Source organism: Eleutherodactylus coqui, chromosome 13 (genome assembly GCF_035609145.1).
Source record: "Eleutherodactylus coqui strain aEleCoq1 chromosome 13, aEleCoq1.hap1, whole genome shotgun sequence".
In the NCBI taxonomy this organism is placed as follows: Eukaryota; Metazoa; Chordata; class Amphibia; order Anura; family Eleutherodactylidae; genus Eleutherodactylus; species Eleutherodactylus coqui.
In genome coordinates this window covers 73,626,467-73,649,805 of record NC_089849.1, presented here as the reverse complement: position 1 = coordinate 73,649,805, position 23,339 = coordinate 73,626,467, and the positions used below count along the sequence as shown (strand labels likewise).

Here is a 23,339-nt window from a genome sequence, read left to right as displayed (position 1 = left end):
GGGGGACTGGGCAAAAAAAAAAATTCACTGCTTCCTCGAGACAACCCCTTTAAAGCTTTGTGCAACTTGACAATCATTGATTTTTGCATTGTGGACAACGAGTAAACTATCTGATAGTCTTGAAGTGCATTTACACAAGTGATTTTCTTGTAGGATTTCTGTGTGTTGGGAGATGCACAGAACTTGACGGGAAAAGGATCCATTCTTTTTAATGAGTGCATTTCCATGTGTTTTGTTTTTTTTGCTGTTACATTGCTGCGAGAATAAAATTGCAGCATTTGTGATTTTTGGGCAGTTCTGTTACAGAATCACCCAATCTTTCCTAGGGAAGCAGAAAAAAGAAAAAAAACTTGCTCACTTGTACATGCAAGTGCAATGTGTTTTTTCTACCATAGAGAATAATGGGTGATTTGCTTATGCGATTTTAATGCGTGTGAAAATCGCAAATGAACGATGCGAGTGCAATTTTGGGCTGAGTTTTTTGGACTGATATATTGGACTCATCTGTGTAAATGCATCCCTATGGATGCAAGTCTACAGAGTTCTTTTATACATAAATATGCTGCTTTTATCTCTGTGCCATTATTTACCACTATGTTAGCGGTCTTCCACTTTGGAAAATGCGGCCACATATAGGCAGAGCAGATGTGGGTGCCACACATTGTACTGGGCGATTTCAATGCATACTTTCTTATATGTGGCTGAATTTGCAATGTATGTTAAACCGGGTTTCTTTTTTTTTTTTTTTTAAATCTTTGTTCCCCGTGTTCAAATATAATAACAGATCCTATGCTCATCTCTGCCAGGACCCTGCGGCTCCAGTCTGCCCTGAGGCATATGGTTTACAGGCTCCAATTAGCGTTTGTCATAGGCTACTGCAGCCAATCACACACCTTGAGTATTTGTCTGCGATTGGCTGTCCATGAACCCCCTGATGCAGCGCTGCGCCTGCGGGGAGCCGGAAGAGGGCAGGATGTGATCTTTTATTATTTTTGTAGTAGAGCAAAGCGTGATTGTTCTCAGTAAGAGAAACCAAGTAATCTTGTAGATTATTTGGTTTCTCCTACTGAGAACAATCACACCTTATTATTTCTGAGCATGGAGAATACAGGTTAAAGGGGTTTTCCAGGCAGCAGCCACCAGGATTGGAGCGGAGGCGCTGCTCTGGCCCGTCCCGTGTAGCAGGAGGCTCTTACTGGAATCAATGGGAGCTGCACTTGTAATGGTGAGCATCGGCCACTACACAGGGATCAGAGCAGCACCTCTGTTCTGAGCCTGGCGTTTCCTGCCAGGTACTGTCTGGATAACCCCTTTTAAGAAAAAAAAACCTCCAGACATCCCCTTTAACAATGTGTCCTTGTTGTAGGTAGTGAAAGGTAAACTGGTCAATATAATCCCTGTAGGGCCGGGCTACATATTTGGCTATATCTCATGAGTGTAAAACAATAGATTTAGTTATTTTGTTTCTTTAATACAATTAAAATATTTTTCTATTTTCTTATGTTGCTGTGTGTTTTGTTAAAAGATATTTGTGTATATTTACTTATACGGCCATTTCTTACTGCGGTATAAAAGTGACCGATTCTTAATGCATTCAGTTGTATTGAGCGGCCCTTTTGTGCTGCAGATGCAGACCTACACTAGTTATGAGCTGGAGCAGGCTAGAATGTAGAACCAGTTGTGGCATACATTCTGGTAAATCTGATGGGGTCCTCAGCTGTCTATCCATGGCTATTTAGGTCTGGATTTACTCCCTAATGATGTTGTAATAAGCAGAACTGGATGGACGTATGTGACTTTACATAACATTACGTAACATTGATTTTGTGCGTAGGTACACAACTTCTACGGCGCGTACTATACACCAAGATAGGATATGCAATGGATTTTTTCACCAGATCACGTGGAAAAAAATACCCTGCAGTGATTGAACCCATTAAAATCAATGGGCTATATACACAACATATTTAGAAGCGTATTTACACTCGTGTGAATGAACCCCAACTGGTAAAACTCACTCTTGAATGCAAGGAATGGAGCAAAGGGGACTGTGTCACATGGGAAATATACCCAAACCTTGTATAACATGTCTGTCTACCTATGTTGCCTGTACTCATGGTCATTTATAAGCAGGTGTATGTAGAACATCCTGAGATCTAAAAAGTATAAAATAATTGCAATTAAGATATTTTTTAAAACCTAAAATGGTATTTTTATTGATGAACTGTCCTAAGAATAGGTTATCAATAATTGATCAGCTGGGGTCTACCACTCGAGATAATCTAGTGAGAGCTGCGCCTGCAATTACCAGCACTGGCCACTACACAGGGGTTGGAGCAATCTTGCTTCCTCTCCATATCCTGTGCTTTAGTGCTGACAGTGGGAGCCTGAATGGTAGAGGTTCTGAGTCCTGGACCCCAGCCAATCAATTACGGACAACCCATGCTGAGGATAGGTCATCAATAAAAAAAAAAAATAGCCCGGAGAACCCCTTTAAGTACACACGCTCGTTTAAGGCTGATGCTCGATTGAGTATCGGTCTTGTCGAGTAACTGATTACTCAACAGAGCACCATTCGGGGGGGGGGGGGGGTGGCGGGGGGAGAGTGAGAGACCTCTTCCCCCCCCCCCCCCCCCGCATGGTGCTCAGTCTAGTAATCAGTCACTCGAAAAGACCGATGATCGAGCGTCAGCCTTCAACGAGCATGCTCGCTCATCTCTGCAATCTATACATTTAAAAAGGTGTTGTACCAAAAACTCAGTTATCCACAGAATAGGTGATAGAAGTCTGATCGGTGGGTGTTTCACCACGGAGACCCTTACTGATCCCAAAAACGGGGGTCCACCCTCTCCTCCTCTCTACAGGCTCACTGCACCCTCCCACAGTGACATGGAGATAGAAATAGCTGAAGAAGGGTCCTGACATTCAGTCAGCCGCATAGAAATGAATGAATACAAGCTCTCGGATTTTTGCAATACTCCCATTGAAAATTTATGAAGTTGTACCATGCATGTGTCACTGGATTCAATCTCCTCCTCATTGTGGAGGGTGCAGCTAGCCCACAGGGAAGAGTAGGGACAAAGAACCCCCATTCTCAGGAACAGTGGGAGTCTCAACAGCAATTCTTAGTTTTGCTGTGGGACCCCATGAGTTCTCTGTACACCCCGCAAGTGAGATTTTCCAACAGCTCTTTCTTTTGCTATTATTTACAGCTTGACAACCATTGGCTGCAGCCAGTCACATGAAATCACTGACTGTGGTTTATCTTGGACATCCATGTCTGAACTCGCCCCTCAATATTTGCCAAGGGGAAAGAATCAAAAGTTTGGTGAAAAATAGTTAACGAAGAAAAAAAAAGTATTAAAAATTTATTTTATTTATGACATTTCAGCAAGCAAAAGTGGTCTGTAGAAACAAGAGAGGCCATTCAGGAAGGCTGAAAGAGGGGCATGTCAGAAGAAAAAGGAGCATTGAGTTCTGCAGATCTTGTGCTTTTACGGTCTATCCTCCACATATCACGCTCATCATGGACTGGATTATTTACAGTCTTCTGTACCTTTCCACAGTCCGATGAGAGCAACCGGATAATACTAGACATCTAATACTAGTTCTTATTACAGGTTATACAATTAAGACATTACTGCGGTGTTCTCCAACTCCAGTCCTCAGGGACCCCCAACAGGTCATGTTTTCAGGATTTCCTCAGTGTTGCACAGGTGATGTAATTATGGTCGGTCCTCAGACATTGCCACAGGTGTTCTTCCTATGGGCTATTCTAAAAACATGACCTGTGGGGGTCCCTGAGGACTGCAGTTGGGAAAACACTACATTACAGAATACACACTGGATAGTTAGTACTAAAAATGGTGGAGATCTCACCTTGACAACTACTTGCACATTTTTAATTTTAGGTTTTTCCACGAGAGGAATTGCCTGTTTCCTATGGGTCCTTGGATAAAATTGCATGGCACTCATGTGTCATACGGTTGCGATGCAAATTTTCCCATTGAAGTCTATAAGAAACACTTGCAATCCTTTCACGTACATAAAGATCCTATCACAGTTCTAATGGAGGAGATCACAGCTCATCCTCCTGACTGTATACCTGTGGTCTGTAGCTCATTTAGAGGACTATAGAAGGTAATAGTAGTGTGAGGATGGGTAATTCAAGGAGCCATAGACCCGGTTCTTCCAACGCATATAGGCATTTATTTAGAGCAGTCCATCTTTACATGGCAAACAAAAAGTCCATAGACATGTTTCTTACACAATCCTGGCTCAACTAACGAAAGAACTGAACTCCACACTAATTGCTCAGGTGAGCCTTTAGCGGTGAACCCTCCCACAATCCTTTTCAGGAGTCCTATAAAGTCATTCATTTGCTGCTGGTCTGCCTCTACATCCTCAGAGCAGGCACCCCGCTGCAGCTCCACCAGTGCAGGTAAGTGCAGACAAAACAATGCATTTTACGCAAAACATTTCCCTTAGCTGCAGTACATGGTTCCCAGGAAGAGAAAGGGATGGATCAAGCATTAGGTGGCCAGCCTAATGAAAAAAAGCAAAGAAGCATTCACACCCATTCACACAAAAGTGTTGTATAAGTAAAGGAACGCATACATCACAACTAAGGGTATACATGTAATGCTAATAACAAAACAAAGAAAACCTTATACATCTTTACAAGTAGTGTTGCAGAGAATGGTATAGGCTGTGCTGATGCGTCATGGGGTAGGTGTGAAAGATGTTGCTTGATAAGCATCGGACAGGAGGCTGCACTGCATGGAAGTGACTGCAATATATTGGGGAGACTTCCAGAGTGAGACAGGCATGTGGGGTTTTTTTTTAAACCAATTTACCAATGGAAAAAACCAGCTAAAATCTAGAAAGACAAAAAATACATTTAAAATAAAACTTCTGATGCAAGCTCCAGTGCAATAGACTTCGTTACATACTCATTTTAGGCATTTATGACATAGCTACAGGATGTGCTATAAATAGTGATGAGTGAGCATACTCGCTAAGGGCGGTTTCTCGAGCAAGCATTGCCCTTAGCGAGTACCTGCCCGCTCGAGAGAAAAGGTTCGGCTGCTGGCGGGGAGCGGCGGGGGAGAGCGGGGAGGAACAGAGGGGAGATCTCTCTCTCTCCCTCTGCCTCCCCCCCGCAGTTCACCTGTCCCCCGCGCCGGCAGGTACTCACTAAGGGCAATGCTCGCTTGAGCAATTGCCCTTAGCGAGTATGCTCGCTATAAACGCATGTCCCAGAATTCTCAATCTCCTAAGGGGAGGGTCTAAGGTGGGCCCCCATCTATCAGGCATATCCTGCGTATATGTCATACATGCACAATATAAGATTACCCCTTTAAAACCCCGGCCACACAACATTCTTGTTTCGATTCTTTTCCCTTTCATGACAGCAGCATTATTCCCACAGTATGATTGTTGTGACAGCAGATCAAGATCAGTGACCATTTGTAATTGTTCAAACTGTGATTTTCAAGTATACAAAGCAAGAACATTGCAGACGTCCCATACTGCCCTCCTGACAGTATAGAAGTCAATATCCTAAAAACACCATCAATTTAATAGCGGCTTCTGAAGTCTTCAGAATTCCTGAAGTTGGGCAGCAGCATCAAGACCAGGTAATTACAAACTGAAGTCCTATCTGTAGGCCAAGCTTTGAGATTGTCAAAACCTAGAAAAAATATAAATAATCATTAGTGCTTTATATTTGTTCATTTCAGGCAGAGGTATATATTCAGAGGATATCCCAGCAAATACCTCCGCGTAGGGCACTGTACAGGCAAACCATGGAATAAACCTGTATATATATGTATGAGCATACAGATGCTAGTCTGATGGAGGCCAAAAGAATACCCTTGGCCTCCATCAGGTAAATGGGGCCAGTAGATGCATTTGACATTTGTCCTGGGAGCCTTTACTGTGCATATGGCAATATGGACCTGCAAAGGTGCTGTGAATGGAGCCTTGCAATTATTAGATATACAGGAAGAAATTCTGTGAAGTTCTATGGGAGGCGGCTTTTGAAAGTCTATTTAGGCCTTATGTCCACGGGATAATTAATATTTAAAATCCGCAGTGTTTTTCCCGCATGCGGATCCGCGCGCCCCATAGGGATGCATTGGACACCCGCAGGTAGTTAAATACCTGCAGATGTCATTTTTCCCTTCAGGCGCGGATCCGCGTGCGGGAAAAAAACGCGACATGCTCCATTTTAGTGCGGGGCTCCCGCAGGCTTCCATTGAAGCCTATGGAAGCCGTCCGGATCCGCGGAACACCCATACCTGAATTAAAACTTACCTGTCCGGACGCTGCGGATCTTCCCTCCGTTGCGGCCGGATCTTCTTTCTTCGGCCCGGTGGATGTGTCCGGCGCACATCTGCCGGGCCGAAGAAAGAAGATCCGGCCGCGACGGAGGGAAGATCCGCAGCGTCCGGACAGGTGAGTTTAATCTTATTTTCAGCCTCATGTCCTCGGGAAAGAAGGGACCAGCTGTGGGATTCTGCATGGAGAATCCGCGGCGGGCCTGATTTTCCCTGTGGACATGAGGACTTAGTCTATTAGATACAGAAATGTTACTCTAATTGAAAGATCAAGAAAAACAAAAAAACAGGGCAATATATTCAATAAATATCAATTATGTTTAAAAACAAACAGCACTGATAGAGTTCCATACCTTGGTATCGCTTCTGAATGCAAAATTTGAGGTGGGCACTTGATTTACCAGTACTTTCTTGGGAGGGTTGGTTATGCCATATACTTCCACTGATGCCAGCGTAAGGCAGCCTGTTTCACTGTTCATATGTATCACCTCACTAACAAGCGCATTCTAGGACAAAGAACCAGTGTGAGCTCATGGGTATCAGAACATAAAAGTTCATGTAAGTTTCAGGACTATTGCGCAAGTCTTACATTTGCAGCAATAAAGACCACTTGAGTATAATCCATCCTTTCAAAAGTCCATAAACTATCCCCATCGTCCCAGAACAGATCTCCTCGTGCAAAGCCCTCTGGTGTGAGCGCCACCACTAGGTACAGACTATTCCTGCGCGTCTCCTCTGTAGTCATACCAGGTATCTGCATTGAAAGGACATGTATGACAAACATCATTTCCATGAATTCAACTATTAAGCCTACAATTTCACACTCAGTGTATAGGTCATGTTTATGGAAGTCCCATTTAGTCACAATTAGTGTTTTTGCTGCTTAGATACCAGTGAAGCTCCTAGTTTGTTTGTTTTTTAATTTATGAACTCACTTTAGGACAAAAAAAAGAAATGTATTAAAGTTTAACCCTTTCCAATCCACTGTCTGACGTCTGAAGACATTATGATTTAAGGCTCTACAGCTCCGATGTTGGAAGACGCCCGTCGGGGTTCTCTTACTGTATATTGCCAGCCTCTCTGCTATTGGAGTCTATCCAATGTGTCACCTCGTGCAGTACTGGCTTTAGCCAGCAGATAGCGCCGTTGTATAACGGCAGAAAAAAGTAAGCCCCCTAGGAAAACCAGGAAACAAATTGGATTGGAAAGGGTTAAATCCTGACTTCTCGATACTTTCCTGATACCACCGGTGCTCAAGAAGGATGTTGCAGTGCTTGAGGGGGTTCAAAGAAGGGCAACTAAACTAATAAATGGACTGAGAGAACTGGAATACCCAGAGAGGCTATCCAAATTGGGATTATTCACCCTGGAAAAAAGACGGCTAAGGGGTGATCAAATAACTATATATAAATATGAGGGGACAATACAAGGATATCTCCCATGATCTGTTTATACCCAGGACTGTGACTATAACAAGAGGACATCTGCTACGTCTAGAAGAAAGCAGGTTTCATCACCAACACAGAAGGGGGTTCTTTACTGTAAGAGCAGTTAGACTGTGGAACTCTCTGCCTGAGGATAAGTGATGGCAAAATCCATAGAGGAGTTTAAGAGGGGACTAGATGTCTTTCTAGAGCGGAAGGATACTACATGATATAGACATCAGGTGATCAGCAGGTTTGGAGCTCCAGGTCTGACAGTCAGGTAGGAACTATCAAAGGTTGATCGAGGGATTATTCTTTTTTTAATTCAATTCTTTTTTATTGAAAAAGATTCTTTTTCTGGCGTCCAAAGACACCTTCAACATGCATACAGTACAAAACACAGAAAACCCCAAATACCCCTCCCCCTAAGAAACGTATTCCAATAGTCTCTCCTGTACTATCTAAGCACACCGCTGCAGAGTCCTTTGATTGTCCATATTTCCATCCAGGGATTAGTCTGATTGCCATCATGAAGTCGGGAAGGAATTTTCCCCCAAAAGAGCTAATTGGCTTCTGCCTCTTGGGGTTTTTGCCTTCCTCTGGATCAACAAGGAGGTTGAAACAGGCTGAACTAGATGGACATTATCTTCATTCAGCCTAACATACTGTGTTTAAGGGATATATAAACCCATTAGGGTTTACAAATGATTAGATTTCCAGACACCTGAACTTGGCTCTGCCCTGTCCTGCCCCTCCATTGCAAGCAGTGGCAAGGGGTGGAGAGGGGGCGGGAGCTCAGGGTACTAGCCGGGCCCGCAGCTTATATAGGCTGGGCATGAAAACCCGACCAATGTACACCAGTCTGAATAAGCCCATAGCTACATGAGTGCTTGTTTTTTTTTTGCAGGACAAATGGTATTTTTCAAGGATACGTTTTCTTGTGCAATAGAATTTACCGGAAAGCATAAAAAAAAATTCTAAGTGGGGAGAAATGCAAAAAAAAAAATTAAAAAAATACAATCACGACACTTTTTTTTTCTTTTTCAGGGGGAAAGTGGGTTGGGGGGCTTAGATGCATTCACGGTGCAGTAAAAGGACATGTTCTCTTTATTCTGTGGGTCAGTACGATTACCACATTTACAGATACCAAATTTACAGTTTAATGTAGCACAACTCCAAAAAAATATATACCGTATATACTCTAGTATTAGCCAACCCGAGTATAAGCCGAGTCAACAAGTTTTACCACAAAAAACTGAGAAAACTTATTGACTAGAGTATAAGCCGAGCTGTGTCTATGTGACAAGCTGCTTGAATTCTCCCCGCTGTCATCCCCGCCGTTCTCTCTGCTCGTCTCTATCATCTGTCAGCGCTGTGTAAGTAAGCGCTGTGTAAGTAAGCGCTGTGATTGGCTTGAGCATCGGTCAATCACAGCCAGAACTCGATCAAATCACAGCACTGCTTACTTACACAGCACTGATGGCGGGGGACTTGAAAGCTGAGCAGGGAGATGACAGCGGGGAGAATTCTAAAGCAGCTTGCCACTCCCTGCTGTCATCTCCCTGCTTGACTTTCAAATCCCCCGCCATCAGCGCTGTGTAAGTAAGCACTGTGATTGGATCGAGCACCAGCCAGTCACAGCCGGGCCTCGATCATTCACAGCCAATCAGTGAATGTCATTCATTCATTGGCTGTGAATGATTGAGCGCCAGCTGTGATTGGCTGGCGCTCGATCAAATCACAGCGTTGACAGCAGGGGATGACAGAGCCAAGCAGAGAGGACGCTGGGGAATGACAGCAGGTAGAATTCAAGCAGCTTGCCGCATCGCCGCCGGGAACACAGGAATTCAAGCTGCTTGCCACACTACCGCGGGGAACACAGACGCCAGCTGGGAGGGGAGTGTAAAGTTGTTTTTGTTTGTTTTTTTTTAACCCTTCCTTGACTCGAGTATAAAGCCGAGAGGGGCTTTTTTAGCACAAAAAAATTTGCTGAAAAACTAGGCTTATACTCGAGTATATATGGTATATGTTTGATTTCTATTGCCATCTTTTCACCAAGAAGTCAGTGTGCAGCATTCTCTAAGCAGTAGATGTAGAGGCAATGCCAGCTCTGCAACTTCCAATACAGATATATCCCAAAGGTGGCAGCGTGGTGCAGGCTAGTATTCTCATGAGTCTACTATTACTTCTGTCCTCACTGGCACCGAGCACTACACCATAAATCAGATAGATCATTGATATTGTAGCTGGTCTTACCTGTGCAGGCAAAATATAGCCACCTCTAACATGAACATTAATCATATTCATCGGTGCTGGAAGCTTGATCCATTGGCCCTTACTTTGACTTTGTACACCCTAAGAAACAAAAGAAACCTATTTCTTTTCTACCACTTATATTGTAGATAAAGAATTACATATTGTTAACATATACAATTGTACAGGTGGACTGGAAGAGTAACACCTCAATGCAGAGATACTAGACGGCAGTGTTCATGTTTGGCACTGAAGGAAAGGACCGGGCATTCTGAATGGCATAGGACAACACACCTACATATAAAGTAAACAAAGAGTTTTGTAATAAAAACGTTTGCGCTCGTGAAAAATGAAAGAAAATAGCCCAAATTCATTGTCAAATCCGATAAGAAGGAAATCAAGACGGCACTTACTCAGGAGGAGGGGGGTATATGCAATAAGAAGCCCCCTCCTTGAAGTGTCGACTCCTCAAGGAAAACTCCCGCTCGCGGATAAAACTGCCACAGGAGGGTTAGGTCTTCGTTTTTATTATAAGATAATGTTGGCAACGCGTTTCGGTGTGAAGAAACACCTTTCTCAATTGTATTGTATTGGCTTTAGAAAGGTGGTTCTTCACACCGAAACGCGTTGCCAACATTATCTTATAATAAAAACGAAGACCTAACCCTCCTGTGGCAGTTTTATCCGCGACCGGGAGTTTTCCTTGAGGAGTCGACACTTCAAGGAGGGGGCTTCTTGTTTCATACACCCCCCTCCTCCTAAGTGCCGTCTTGATTTCCTTCTTATCGGATTTGACAACGAATTTGGGCTACTTTCTTTCATTTTTCACGAGCGCAAACGTTTTTATTACAAAACTCTGTTTTCTTTCTCTTGGGGCTCGTTCTAACTGTGAGAACCCCCCAAATTTTCGTTGCAATTCTCCTTTCCTGCAAAGGATTCGAAAATGCTAAGATGAATAACCCGCCTCTAATCCCTGGCGCTATCTGAGCTACGGTGTTTTCTACATATAAAGTAAGGTTGATCTGCCAATATAGATCCTCTCTGGGCTAACTGCAATGTATGTATAGTCAGTATGTCCAGAGAAGAATATAGGTTTTAACACTGTTCTATACTATACACCCAAACTACCAATGAGATCACACTTAATATTATATGGCAATGGAAGCAGGTATTTGGTTCAACCAATACACTTTTTGCTAGTAAACCAAGCAAATTATTTCCTAATAACTCCTTTCTAAAGGCTCTACAACAGGCTTTTCCATTATTAACAAAAATATTCCAGTTCCGTGTTTTCACATTTCCCACTGATCAACTAATGCTAAAAAGTTACCAAATTTTTAATACAAATTTAAAGGGAACCGGTCATTACTAGAGATGAGCGAACGTACTCGGATAAGCACTACTCGTCCGAGTAATGTGCTTTATCCGAGTACCTCCCCGCTCGTCCTGAAAGCTGCAGGGGAGAGCCGGGAGGAACGGAGGTAAGATCTTTCTCTCCTTCTCTCCCGCCCGCTGTGCCCCGCTCCCCGCTGCGACTCACCTGTCAGCAGCGGAGCGCCCCGAATCTTTCAGGACGAGCTCAGCGATACTCTGATAAAGCCAATTACTCGGACGAGTAGTGCTTATCCGAGTACCACTTAATGGGGACACAGTGCTGGAATAGAGCACCCAGCAGGGGCGTAACTATAGAGGATGCAGGGGATGTGGTTGCACCCGGGCCCAGGAGCCTTAGGGGGCCCATAGGGCCTCTCTTCTCCATATAAGGAGCCCAGTACTATGAATAAAGCATTATAGTTGGGGGCCCTGTTACAGATTTTGCATTGGGGCCCAGGAGCTTCCAGTTACGCCTCTGGCACCCAGTCAGTATCAAACAGCTTCCTGGACCCCCCGCTCCCTCACCTTTGAGTCCCATAACAGTTTAACAGAGGCAATGTTAATGTTTTTGTCTCATGTGGCTAGTCTTAGCTTCAAGGGGTAATTTTAATGCACTGTAATGGGCCGATTTTATGTTTCTGAACATATTTTGCTTCACAACTTTACCAATGTACAGCGAATGGAAAAAAATGTTTTATATAGGAAGTACTCACAGTTTGAAGAGCATACCATGACCCTGCAGGGAAGTATCCATTTACTTCAGTCTTCCCCTGCTCAAGTACAGGGGTAATCAGCAGTGCATCCCCCCAAAGGAACTGACGGTCAATTGTCCAAGTGTTTTGGTCAGTAGGGAACCTTGGGGGCAAGAAAAATGATCAGGTTCTGATAACTGTGTGTCTGCAAATGATACAATATACAGTTAATGATTAATATATAGAGATTATGTCACACAAGCCTTTCTATAGAACTAGAGTTGACATCCCTGTACACAAGTTCAATTGCCAGAGGTAGAAGAAGAAAAAAGTGGAATTTGAGGACTAAATAAAGTCTTTAGCCTGGACAAAGACAGAATGTGGCAATCGTGTATTCTCAGAAGCGATTGACTGACCATTACCTCCTTTTTTTAATTTTAAAATTTACTGGTGTGTACAAATCCAAAAATAGAAAATAGACTTTTTAAAAAATGGAAGCTTAAAGGGATTGTTGGAACTTTTACTTTCAATGAGCTATCCTCACAACAGGTCATCAATAGTTAATCGGGCGGGGTCTATCGCTCAGGATCCCCAACAGCATCCTGGCCCTCTGTCAGGACTATCTGCTTCCAGCACAATCTGCACTCAACATTGTAGTGACCCAGGAGCTGTGCCTGCAGTGCCAACCTAGGCCACTGTAATACAGACAGCGCTACTGCTTCCAGCACTGACAGTATGCCTCACGATCAGAGGATTGGCAGGGATTCCAAGTAGCAGAGCCCTGCTGATCAACTATTGATAACAGGTCATCAAAAGTAAATGTGCTCGACCACCTCTTTAAATGTTAATAATGCTCCAAAACCACAGTCATGGTATAACTTTCAACATCACTGGGTAACTGACTTTGTATAGGCTGATTAAAGTACCCTTTTTAGGGTCCATCCACACAAGTCAGTTTCTTGCATGTGTCCAGTGGGTCTATTTACATATGCAGGTCTTCGCTCGCAGCGATGCGATAAGACTGCTGCTCCAATGAATAAAGCAGAGCCAACTCTATCTTAATAGCAGGGGGTGGTGGTGGGAGGAGAAAAATTTACCAGTCTCCATACTACTCAAACAGTTTAAAGCCTGGTTGGTGCAGTCCAGAGGGGGACAAGGATCCTCTGACCAGAAGTTGGGACACCCTCCCCCTTCCCCCTCAAGCGACCAACCCTCTGTAAATGGATGACCAAGGCACTGGCCCTCCAGTATCTAGTGGCTAACATGGCTGAGTGTGAGGAATATATAAAACTGCCTAGTTAAGAACCTTATAGATAGTATTTAAAGCCGTTTGCATGGGTTTTAAACAAGAGTAAGCAAAGTACTCAAAAATACCTACTCAAGAAACATTGCCCGAGCGACAGTCTCTCCAGAAGTGTGAGCCTTATGAAACAATGTATACAGATATGGAAGCAAGGAATATCTTATGTGCAAAGCATTTCTTATGGAGGCTTGAGATTCTTTGGAAAACACATATGGCTCTTGTGGCTGAAAGAGAGAACACAGTGCAATAAAATGACTACAATATACAACACAACCTCCATGTGGAGAATGGATGAGCGCTTCTTGTGCCCGTCATCCTTTCTACCACCGGGGTTGGACCACATATACTACACAACAGTCTACAAACGTTACATGTAACAAAAACATATTCATGTTGCTGCAGATGTCACATCGTCAGGAAGTTTCTAGACCTGGACACGCAAAGATTTACGTTTTTGCGTTGCTTTGGTCGCTCTTCCTTGACTGTTGTCCGGCTTAGAACTTGGTACCGGTATTAACCGAGGTAAGTATTTAACCCATTAACCCTTTCCAATCCAATTTGTATTCTGTTTTTCCTAGGGGGACATACTCTTTTTCTGCCGTTATAGAATGGCGCTATCTGCAGGGTAAAGCCAGTACTGCATGAGGTGACAGTCTCCGACAGCAGAGGAGCTGGCAATATACAGTAAGAGAACTCTGACGGGCGTCTTCCAACATCGGAGCTGTACAGTCTTAAATCAGAATGTCTTCAGACGTCAGACAGTGGATTAGAAAGGGTTAAGGACCAAGCACTGTAAATTTACGGAGCTTGGTCCTGAGCTTTAATCCCAGTCGATAGTAAAAATACGGCGGGGATTAAAGTCCCTGCTTCTGCAATCAATTAGAAGCAGGTCGGGTTGTCAGCTGTTAGTCACAGCTAAGAACCCGAAGGAGAAGGCAGAAGGGGTTAAAACCCACTCCTGCCTTCTCCTTTCCCGAGTACACAGCGCTCAATGAGCACTATGTACTAAAAAGTGAAAGTGGAAGTATAACTTCCACTACGTGAGCTGGCAATCACGTGACCGGCAGGATACCCTGGTGCAGCAGAATTGCAGGGTCCTAGAAGACCCTGATTAGCTCTGCCAGTGACTATTGTCACTAGAGAGGGATGTTTTTCCCTGTAACTGGGGCTCCTATGGATGCCCCAGCTACAATGGAAAAGTGTCAAATTAAAAAGAAAGCACATAAGTGTCTCCAAGATGTCTTATGTGACGTCATGGGGGACATAGACAGTAAAAAAAATAGTTACATAAACAAGTAAAACAAAAATTACAGAATAAAATAAAAATATATTCATAAAGAAGAAAATAACCTAAAGCCGACGCCAACCAGAATGGTTGCCGTATACGCCCTGTAATCCAAAACCACACATATTATATATCAAAACGTCCCAAACAAAAGGAGGAACCCATTCATACTTTATCTTAGCGTAAATACAGTAATTTAACTTAAAAGAATAACTATAAATGTTTTAAAAAATCCTCTTTTTTTTTTAGCTTTTTACCCCCAATAAAACTAAAAAAAAAAAAAAAGGAAAAAAAAGTCAGTGAATAAGATATTTAAAAAAATAGCCCTATATATCACAGGTAAAAAAAGGTAGCAAAAATTATTTTGGTAGCTAAAAGGAAAAAAAATTTGAGCAGTTAAACCACCACATGGGTGAAGTCCCTAAAAAGTGTCTATCTGTTTAGGCACAAAACAGCCTGGCCCTTAAGGGGTTAACACATAATAAAACCATTTTGAAACAGGCCTAAACTCCTCTTTTCTGCTTCTCTTTACAAGGGGTTCCTTAAAGTATATAGTTAGTACACTGATTGAAAAATCAGCTTTTGTGAATTAGCCTGCATCAGCTTTTTAGAACATTAATGTGTTAAGCATGTAAGCCGCCGGTAGGGGGTGGGCTTTCCAGAATACAGCGAAGTCCTGAACAAAAGACGCGACTCAAAACCAATCCGTAGCAATGAGATTTTAATTAATTTGGCAGAACCCTTAACCAACCCGAACTCCCCCAGAAAGTTACATACGCTCAGCGGGGAAGCTGAGACTCTTGTGCCATGCAGCGCTGTGCTCTATAATGTGCGCCTTCAATATCCTCCAAGCTTTTGCCCAGCCGCAGGCCGTCTCTAACCAGCCGCTATTACCTTCTATCACCCTGGAAGTAGGAACAATCAGTGAGGATGCTAGGGAAGCACCGGCGGCACAGCACAAGAGCTTACAATCTTATCAACACACCCGTATTCTCCCCTTACACAACACCACTCAACAGATATAAGGCCTTAGTTCTCTGGCTGACCCGGGTCTGGTGGGTACCTTTAGACTTTGTCCGGAACGCAGGAATAGGATTTCATCCAAGAACCATATGAACTCACTGACGCCGCTACTTCTGAGCCCGGTCTGCAATGACCATCTTCTCCGTTAAGATGGTAGTCTGACAAACTCTGGAACAGTCTCTAATGCAGCTCCCCTCACGGTAGGTCCGGTCCTCGTTGGGGTCCTTTTCCCGGTGGATCGCAGTGTCTCTCTCGCTAGCTGCAGTCCTCACCAGCTCATCTCAGCTCGCTCGCACGCACCTAACCGCTTTCCTCTGCTCCTCTCTATGGTCATGATGCACTTCTTTTTTCTCTGTCTCAGTCCAGAGCACAGTGACCTCTTGTGGTCAAAAAACAAAATGACAGTTACAACAGAAACCAGGACATTTACAGCAGGAGGACTGTTTCACCATCTTGCATGCCACCCCACTAGATGTTGCCATCCCCGGCAACCTCCCCCACTCAAACTCATCCTGCGCGTAGCGCTGTGGGGGTACACCAGCGGTGGACCTGGCCGTCCTGCGCAGAGTCATAGGACCAGGGACAGTTGGCACACTCGGTGGATGTGGTTCTGCTGGCTGGGCATCTCTCTCCCTGGGTGGCGAGCTTGTCACGACCGGGGACTCCGACATGGCCGGGACAGGAACTACCCACCATTCATCATCTACCAGGGGTTCCCCAATACTAGGGGTAGGGATAAGCATCTCCTTATCAGCCGCAGGTTGCTGAAAGTGACAGTGTCTCAACATGTTACGGTGGAGGTTCCTTGAGGGTCCCCCAGTCCCCTCGGGCTCAACCTCATACACGGGGATATCAGGATCTACCTTCTGCTTCACTATGTATGGAACCGCCTCCCACCGCCCATCCAATTTTCCGGTTGGCCTCTTGGCTCTGACCATCACACGATCACCTGGAGCATACTCGTCCATCTGCACTGGCCCCGGGTTGGGGTGCACCACTTGTCTCAGGCGCTCACCCACAACCTTATGTATTGCTCTCAGTCGGCGGCGATGGTCTTGCACCCAGGCGGTGGTGCTCCTCGGCGGAGGCTGCCTCGGATCCGGCATGTGAAGATCCTCGATCTCCTGGCCTGCTCTCCCAAACATAAGCATGTGTGGAGAGTAACCAGTGGTATTGTGAACCCTATTGTTGTAGGCCCACATCAGCTCAGGTAAGTACTCTGGCCACTGGGCTTTTTGACTTTCCTCTAGAGTCCGCAGCATCTGTATCAAGGTGCGGTTGAACCACTCACACGCCCCATTCCCTTGTGGATGGTACGGAGTCGTGCGGAAACGTTCGATACCATAGAGCTGATACAGCTCCCTCATCAAAGCACCCTGGAAACATGCCCCCTGATCTGAATGAATTCTCCGCGGACACCCAAACACTTGCATAAAGTGTTTACAGACTGCCTCAGCAGCCGATTCAGCCGTCTGATCTCTGGTGGGCACGGCCACTGCATATTTTGTGAAGTGGTCCGTCATGACCAAACAGTAGGGGTGTCCTGAGGTAGAGTACCCAATCTGTACATAATCAATCAATAAGATTTCCAGGGGGGCGGAAGTCCGGATAGTTTGCACAGGGGCCCGTTGCTCGGGGCTTTTACTCAGCCCGCAGGACCGACATTTCAGACATGCCTCGGTCACCATTTCTCCCAAATCCGGGCAATATACGAAGCGCTGGAGCCATTGGTACGTCTTCGTGCTCCCGAAATGAGCCCCCCTCTCATGGGCTTCTTGAGCGGCAGCTGGTCCCAGTGACATAGGGATGACAACCTGTTGCCGGTGCTGCAGCTCTGACTGTACGTATATGGTCCGGCACAGGAGCCCCTGGTTAATACTCAGCTTATCCCATTGTCTCAGCAACTTCTGACCTTCCTGCGTCAGACTGGCCCGCTCGTCCGGGCGAGGCCAAACCTTAGTTCGGACCCACTCTCTCACTTTCCATAGTTCCGAGCAGCTACTTTGGACTCGCTCCCAATCTCCCAACGTCTTCCCCAACACCATCGGCATCCCTGAAGCCACCCCACTTGAATGTGTCAGATTCTGGAATGGTGGTACTCTGCCGAGGTGTGGAATTTCAGTGTCTTCTAAATCCTCTTCTCCCCTCTTGGTCGGCGACCCCACCGGAACTCGGGAGAGGGCATCGGCGTTGCCGTTCTCCCCCCCTGACCGGAACTGGATGCGGTATTGATACTTGGAAAGGCGGGCTATCCATCGCTGCTCAAGGGCGCCTAGCTTAGCGTTCTCCAAGTGCGCTAGCGGGTTATTGTCCGTCATCACAGTCACTTCTGCACCCGTCAGATACTCTGCGAACTTCTCAGTCATGGCCCAGACCAGCGCCAAAAGCTCCAACCTAAAGGAGCTATAGTTGTCAGGGTTGCGCTCCGACTCCCTTAACGACCTACTGCCATAGGCAATGACCCTCTCACGCCCGTCTTGAACTTGAGATAACACAGCTCCAAGACCATGTAAACTTCCATCCGTGTACAGCAAGAACGGGCTATCAAACTGTGCATAGGCCAGGATTGGGGCGCTGGTCAGAGTTCTTTTCAATGCCTCGAAGGCTTCTTGCTGTCGTGGCCCCCACTCAATGGGGCGATTCCTGGGCCCTCCAGTTGTGCCTCTCAGCAGCTCGTTTAGTGGACCGGCCAGATGAGAGAACTTGGGTATAAATCTCCTGTAATAACCGGCCAGGCCTAGGAACGCTTGTACTTCCCGTAGGGTTCTTGGCTGGGGCCACTTTTGCACGGCCTCCACCTTGCTAGGGGCCGGTTGTACCCCTTCTGGAGTGACCACATGTCCCAGGAACTCTATGCGCTGTTGAAGCAGTTGACACTTTTTGGGCTTGATTTTCAGACCATGATCTTGTAGTCGTCCCAGGACCTGCCGCAGTTTTTTAAGATGATCTTCGAATGAAGTCCCAAACACCACAATGTCATCCAGATATATCAATACTGATTCAAAGTTTAGGTCACCCAGACAGTGCTCCATCAACCGCTGAAACGTCCCTGGAGCGTTGGTCAGTCCGAACGGCATCCTATTGAACTCATATAGTCCCATGGGCAAGATAAAGGCTGTCTTTGCCTTGTCTTTTTCAGCTACTGGCACTTGCCAATATCCACTAGCCAGGTCGAGCGTGGAAAAGTACTTGGCTCGACCCAAGGAGGATAGTGACTCTTCGATCCGTGGAAGAGGATAAGCATCCCGGATGGTTCGGGCATTCAATTTCCGATAATCTACACAGAACCAAAGACTTCCGTCTTTCTTTCGCACCAGGACCACAGGAGCAGCCCACGGGCTTTTACTTTCCTGTATCACCTGGTTTTCCAGCATGCAGGCCACCATATTTTTCACCTTTTGATACATCTTGGGTGGGATTTGCCTGTACCGTTCTCGAACTGGCGCAGCGTCGCGGGTAGGGATTTCATGCTCGATAGCGGTGGCACACCCGAAGTCTTCATCATGCCTTGAGAACGCTTCCTGGTATTCCCATAGCGTGTCTTCCAGAAGCTTTTGTTGCCCCGGGGTCAGAGAGCGGGGATCCACTCCCATCAGAGACATGATCACTCGACCGTTCCACTCAGCTGTTGGGGCCTGTTCTTGCTGGACCTTCACAGCAAAGGTCCAAGCTGACCTCCCATCTGGCTGTAGCGTGAAGCTCCTCCGGTGAATGACACCGCCCTCGGGCACATGAACTTCAGCCAGCAGGGTATTCCCAGGAACGATCGACTCACTGTCCCAGACATTGAGGCAGCGTATAGGCACGCACCCATCTTTCACGGTGACGAGTGCTCGGGCTACCAGCGGGCGGTTCTGCAGTTCTCCCCGTGGAGCAGGTTCGATCAGGACCTCCAGTCCATTCAGTGGCCGCCCAGCTCCCACTGGAAGCATCAAAATTTTCTCCTGGCGTGGTGGAATCTTCACTGGAGCTCTCAGCGGTACTCTCACATGCCCAATAGGACACCCTGACATGAGGCTCTTCTGTAAACTGCAGCTCCTCACCATCTGCTGTAGGACCTTTTGAGTTGGCCGGTGCGTGGTGGTCCGCTGCCAGTATTTAGGCCCTTCCTTGGCATAGAGGTGATGATCGAGGTCTCTCAGCACGTTCATGCCCAGCGTTACATCGAGTCCCTTTCGGGACGGATGATCTACCAGCACGATCCCCTTTTTGCCAATGTCCTGCCCAAACAGCCAGACTCCCATCCAGACGATCCCTTGTACATCCATTGCACCATTATTGGCAGCTGTCAACCGGATAACACTTCCATCTTCCGGTTCCATCATATGCCCGAAGTGTCTCTCGAAAAACTCCAACGGCATCAGGGTGCATTCCGATCCGGTATCCACTAGGCAGTGTACCTTTTGGCCCTCCAGCTCAGCTTCCATAATGGGACTGCTAGCATAGAGATCGCGTTCATTGCGTAGTGGGCTTAGCTCTGAGGGAACTGCCGCAGGATGCCCTGTTACTGCGGCAGTCGGAAGTTTAAAGCCAGCTCAGGTTCCGTCTGTTGGTGGCACTCTCGAGCGATATGGCCATACCGTCGGCAGTTCCAGCAAAGAGGTCCCCTTGATCCCCGCACCCCGGATGGGTCTGGATTAATGGATCCTCGCCCCCGGAACACTCTCTGTGGAGGTGGGCAGGACGATGGGGTCAATCCCGGGGCCCTGGATGAGTCCGCCTTCATCTGGGACACTTCCAGGCGGAGTTCTCTCATTTCTGCTCGTAGGGCCTGGACCACATCCTTCAAGGACTCGGAGTCTTCAAGACCTCCCCGGGCCCCTGTCACTTGGGTGCTACTCACTGCCTTCACACTCACAGCCATGGGCTCTTCTTCTCTCTCTACAGCAGCCCGGTAAACATTATAAAATGTCAGGTCAGCATCTGCCCGGGTCATCTCTTGCAGTTTATCCTGTAAAAATCTATTGGATAGTCCTAGAATAAATTGGTCTCGTAGTAGCCGGTCCACTTCCTTGAAAGCTCCCATGGCCCCTGAATCCCGTCGTTGCACTTCATTCAACACTTCCTGTAGGGCGTTAGAGTATTGTATTAACGTTTCACCCTCTCGCTGGGACCGGTTGAAGAAGCTGCTGCGCAACTGCGCTACCCTGGTTCGCCCTCCCTGTGCCCCCTCCAGCAGGGAGAATATTTTCTCCAAAGTGTCTCTTTCTGACTCGGGCCGTACCATCACGGTCCGTCTAGCGTCGCCTTCCAGGGCCCCCAATGCTATCTCTGCACGCAGCGCATGTATCAAATTACTCAATTTAACTATACTTTGTACCCTTTCGGTCCAGTCCTGCAACCCCATATTTTTACCGTTAAACTTTGGCAAGTGCTGCATTAGTGCTCCAGCCGATAAGTACCCTACTTGGGCTGGTGTGACAGGTACTGGGGCTAGGAATTCTTGTTGCGCAGGGGCACCCCGCCACGTCTCCATCCATGACGATCGCTGTATCCTGCCGAACTACGCCAAATGTAAGCCGCCGGTAGGGGGTGGGCTTTCCAGAATACAGCGAAGTCCTGAACAAAAGACGCGACTCAAAACCAATCCGTAGCAATGAGATTTTAATTAATTTGGCAGAACCCTTAACCAACCCGAACTCCCCCAGAAAGTTACATACGCTCAGCGGGGAAGCTGAGACTCTTGTGCCATGCAGCGCTGTGCTCTATAATGTGCGCCTTCAATATCCTCCAAGCTTTTGCCTAGCCGCAGGCCGTCTCTAACCAGCCGCTATTACCTTCTATCACCCTGGAAGTAGGAACAATCAGTGAGGATGCTAGGGAAGCACCGGCGGCACAGCACAAGAGCTTACAATCTTATCAACACACCCGTATTCTCCCCTTACACAACACCACTCAACAGATATAACAATATATAGCTCACAAGTCAAGGCAAAGTACAGTTGCGTAACGTGTGACTTGTAGATAACCTTAGACAGCTCTACGAGTATAGAGTTCTCTGTGTGTTAGGACTATGTCGGACAGCTCAGTCCCCAGCAGTGCGGCCGGCGGCCATCAGTATGCCTAACTAAACTAGCTAACTACAGGCCTTGTTATTAGTCTCAATCAGTTTGGCGATGCGTGCACGGTTACACCAGAGGCCTTAGTTCTCTGGCTGACCCGGGTCTGGTGGGTACCTTTAGACTTTGTCCGGAACGCAGGAATAGGATTTCATCCAAGAACCATATGAACTCACTGACGCCGCTACTTCTGAGCCCGGTCTGTAATGACCATCTTCTCCGTTAAGATGGTAGTCTGACAAACTCTGGAACAGTCTCTAATGCAGCTCCCCTCACGGTAGGTCCGGTCCTCGTTGGGGTCCTTTTCCCGGTGGATCGCAGTGTCTCTCTCGCTAGCTGCAGTCCTCACCAGCTCATCTCAGCTCGCTCGCACGCACCTAACCGCTTTCCTCTGCTCCTCTCTATGGTCATGATGCACTTCTTTTTTCTCTGTCTCAGTCCAGAGCACAGTGACCTCTTGTGGTCAAAAAACAAAATGACAGTTACAACAGAAACCAGGACATTTACAGCAGGAGGACTGTTTCACCATCTTACAAGCACACTGAAACGGGCATAGCCGGTTTCAGGTCAAACGGTGCTAAAAATTCGGTGCGAACCCAAGTCCGAGGAAGGATATTCTTCATTAGTTTTTTCCTTTGAAACAGCTCAAAAGTACCTATATACTAACTAGGTGACCTAATTTCCAGTTCGGATCGAACTAATACAGACCGATCCGAACTTTCTGCCCAAATTCGGCGAACCAAACTTTTCAAAAGTTCTCTCATCACTAGTGTTAAGTTACACGAACTTTAAAATTAACACAAATAATAAAAAAAAAATAAGACTAAGCGATAAGGTTCAGATATGAACACAAGTATCCTCTTACCCGAGAATTATGATCATTGTGGTTTCTCATGAATGGGTAAAAAGCACCAAGTTGACTCCATCGCACACATAACTCTTCTGTTGTATCCCCAACAAAACCACATATGTCTGCGCCAACCAGAGGGACTCCATACATGTTGAAAAGTAATATAGCTGCAAAAGTGTAACACAATATATCAACACAGAGGAAGGGGAGATTGGAACTTTTATTTTTTTACTAGGGATGATGAAATGGTTTTTAAAGTCTAAATCCTACCGGGTACCGAGTAGTAGAGCTGCTCCCAGGTACTTAGCACATCACCTGTCCAATGACCAGCATAGTGACCATGGCTGGAAAATGTCGATCTAGATATTATGAAGGGACGTTTTCCCCGGATCTTCACCAGGGCACTAGAAGAGGTGTAAAAGTATCAGTCATAGCACAGATTGTAAGGTAGGCGAGAATCTTCTCTGCTCACTTACTAGTGGGATGCTATTGCTTCAGACAGTCCATAGAGATTGTGAAGGTTATAATGGGAGGAGTTATATTGCCGACTTGAAGCGCAGATTGTAGCACGATTTAATGCACCTCCTATTACCCCTGTAAACAGAAAACAAACCACCAACATGGCTCACAGATCGGCATCAAGGTTCGCTAAGGTTCCTTCCCAATAACCAGATTATCGACACCAAAACGCGTGTTTACTTGCTCATTTTGTATGTTGTTCAGTAAATAAGAAGT

The 23,339-nt window shown here is 46.1% G+C and overlaps 1 protein-coding gene across 1 annotated transcript in view; it reads right to left on the bottom strand.

Moving 5' to 3' along the window:
• Nucleotides 1–4,186: 4,186 nt before the first annotated feature.
• The window catches only part of LOC136587937 (lysosomal alpha-glucosidase-like), a 44,785-nt gene continuing 25,632 nt past the window's right edge, over nt 4,187–23,339 (bottom strand). Inside the window, exons 12-20 of the mRNA XM_066586778.1 lie at nt 23,081–23,198; nt 22,875–23,008; nt 22,620–22,771; nt 13,463–13,611; nt 12,106–12,247; nt 10,022–10,120; nt 6,931–7,095; nt 6,695–6,847; nt 4,187–5,692 (exon numbers count right to left, since the gene is read on the bottom strand). Coding sequence (XP_066442875.1) covers nt 5,630–5,692; nt 6,695–6,847; nt 6,931–7,095; nt 10,022–10,120; nt 12,106–12,247; nt 13,463–13,611; nt 22,620–22,771; nt 22,875–23,008; nt 23,081–23,198 — 1,175 coding nt within the window. The 3' untranslated portion in view covers nt 4,187–5,629. The remainder of the gene's footprint in view (nt 5,693–6,694; nt 6,848–6,930; nt 7,096–10,021; nt 10,121–12,105; nt 12,248–13,462; nt 13,612–22,619; nt 22,772–22,874; nt 23,009–23,080; nt 23,199–23,339) is intronic.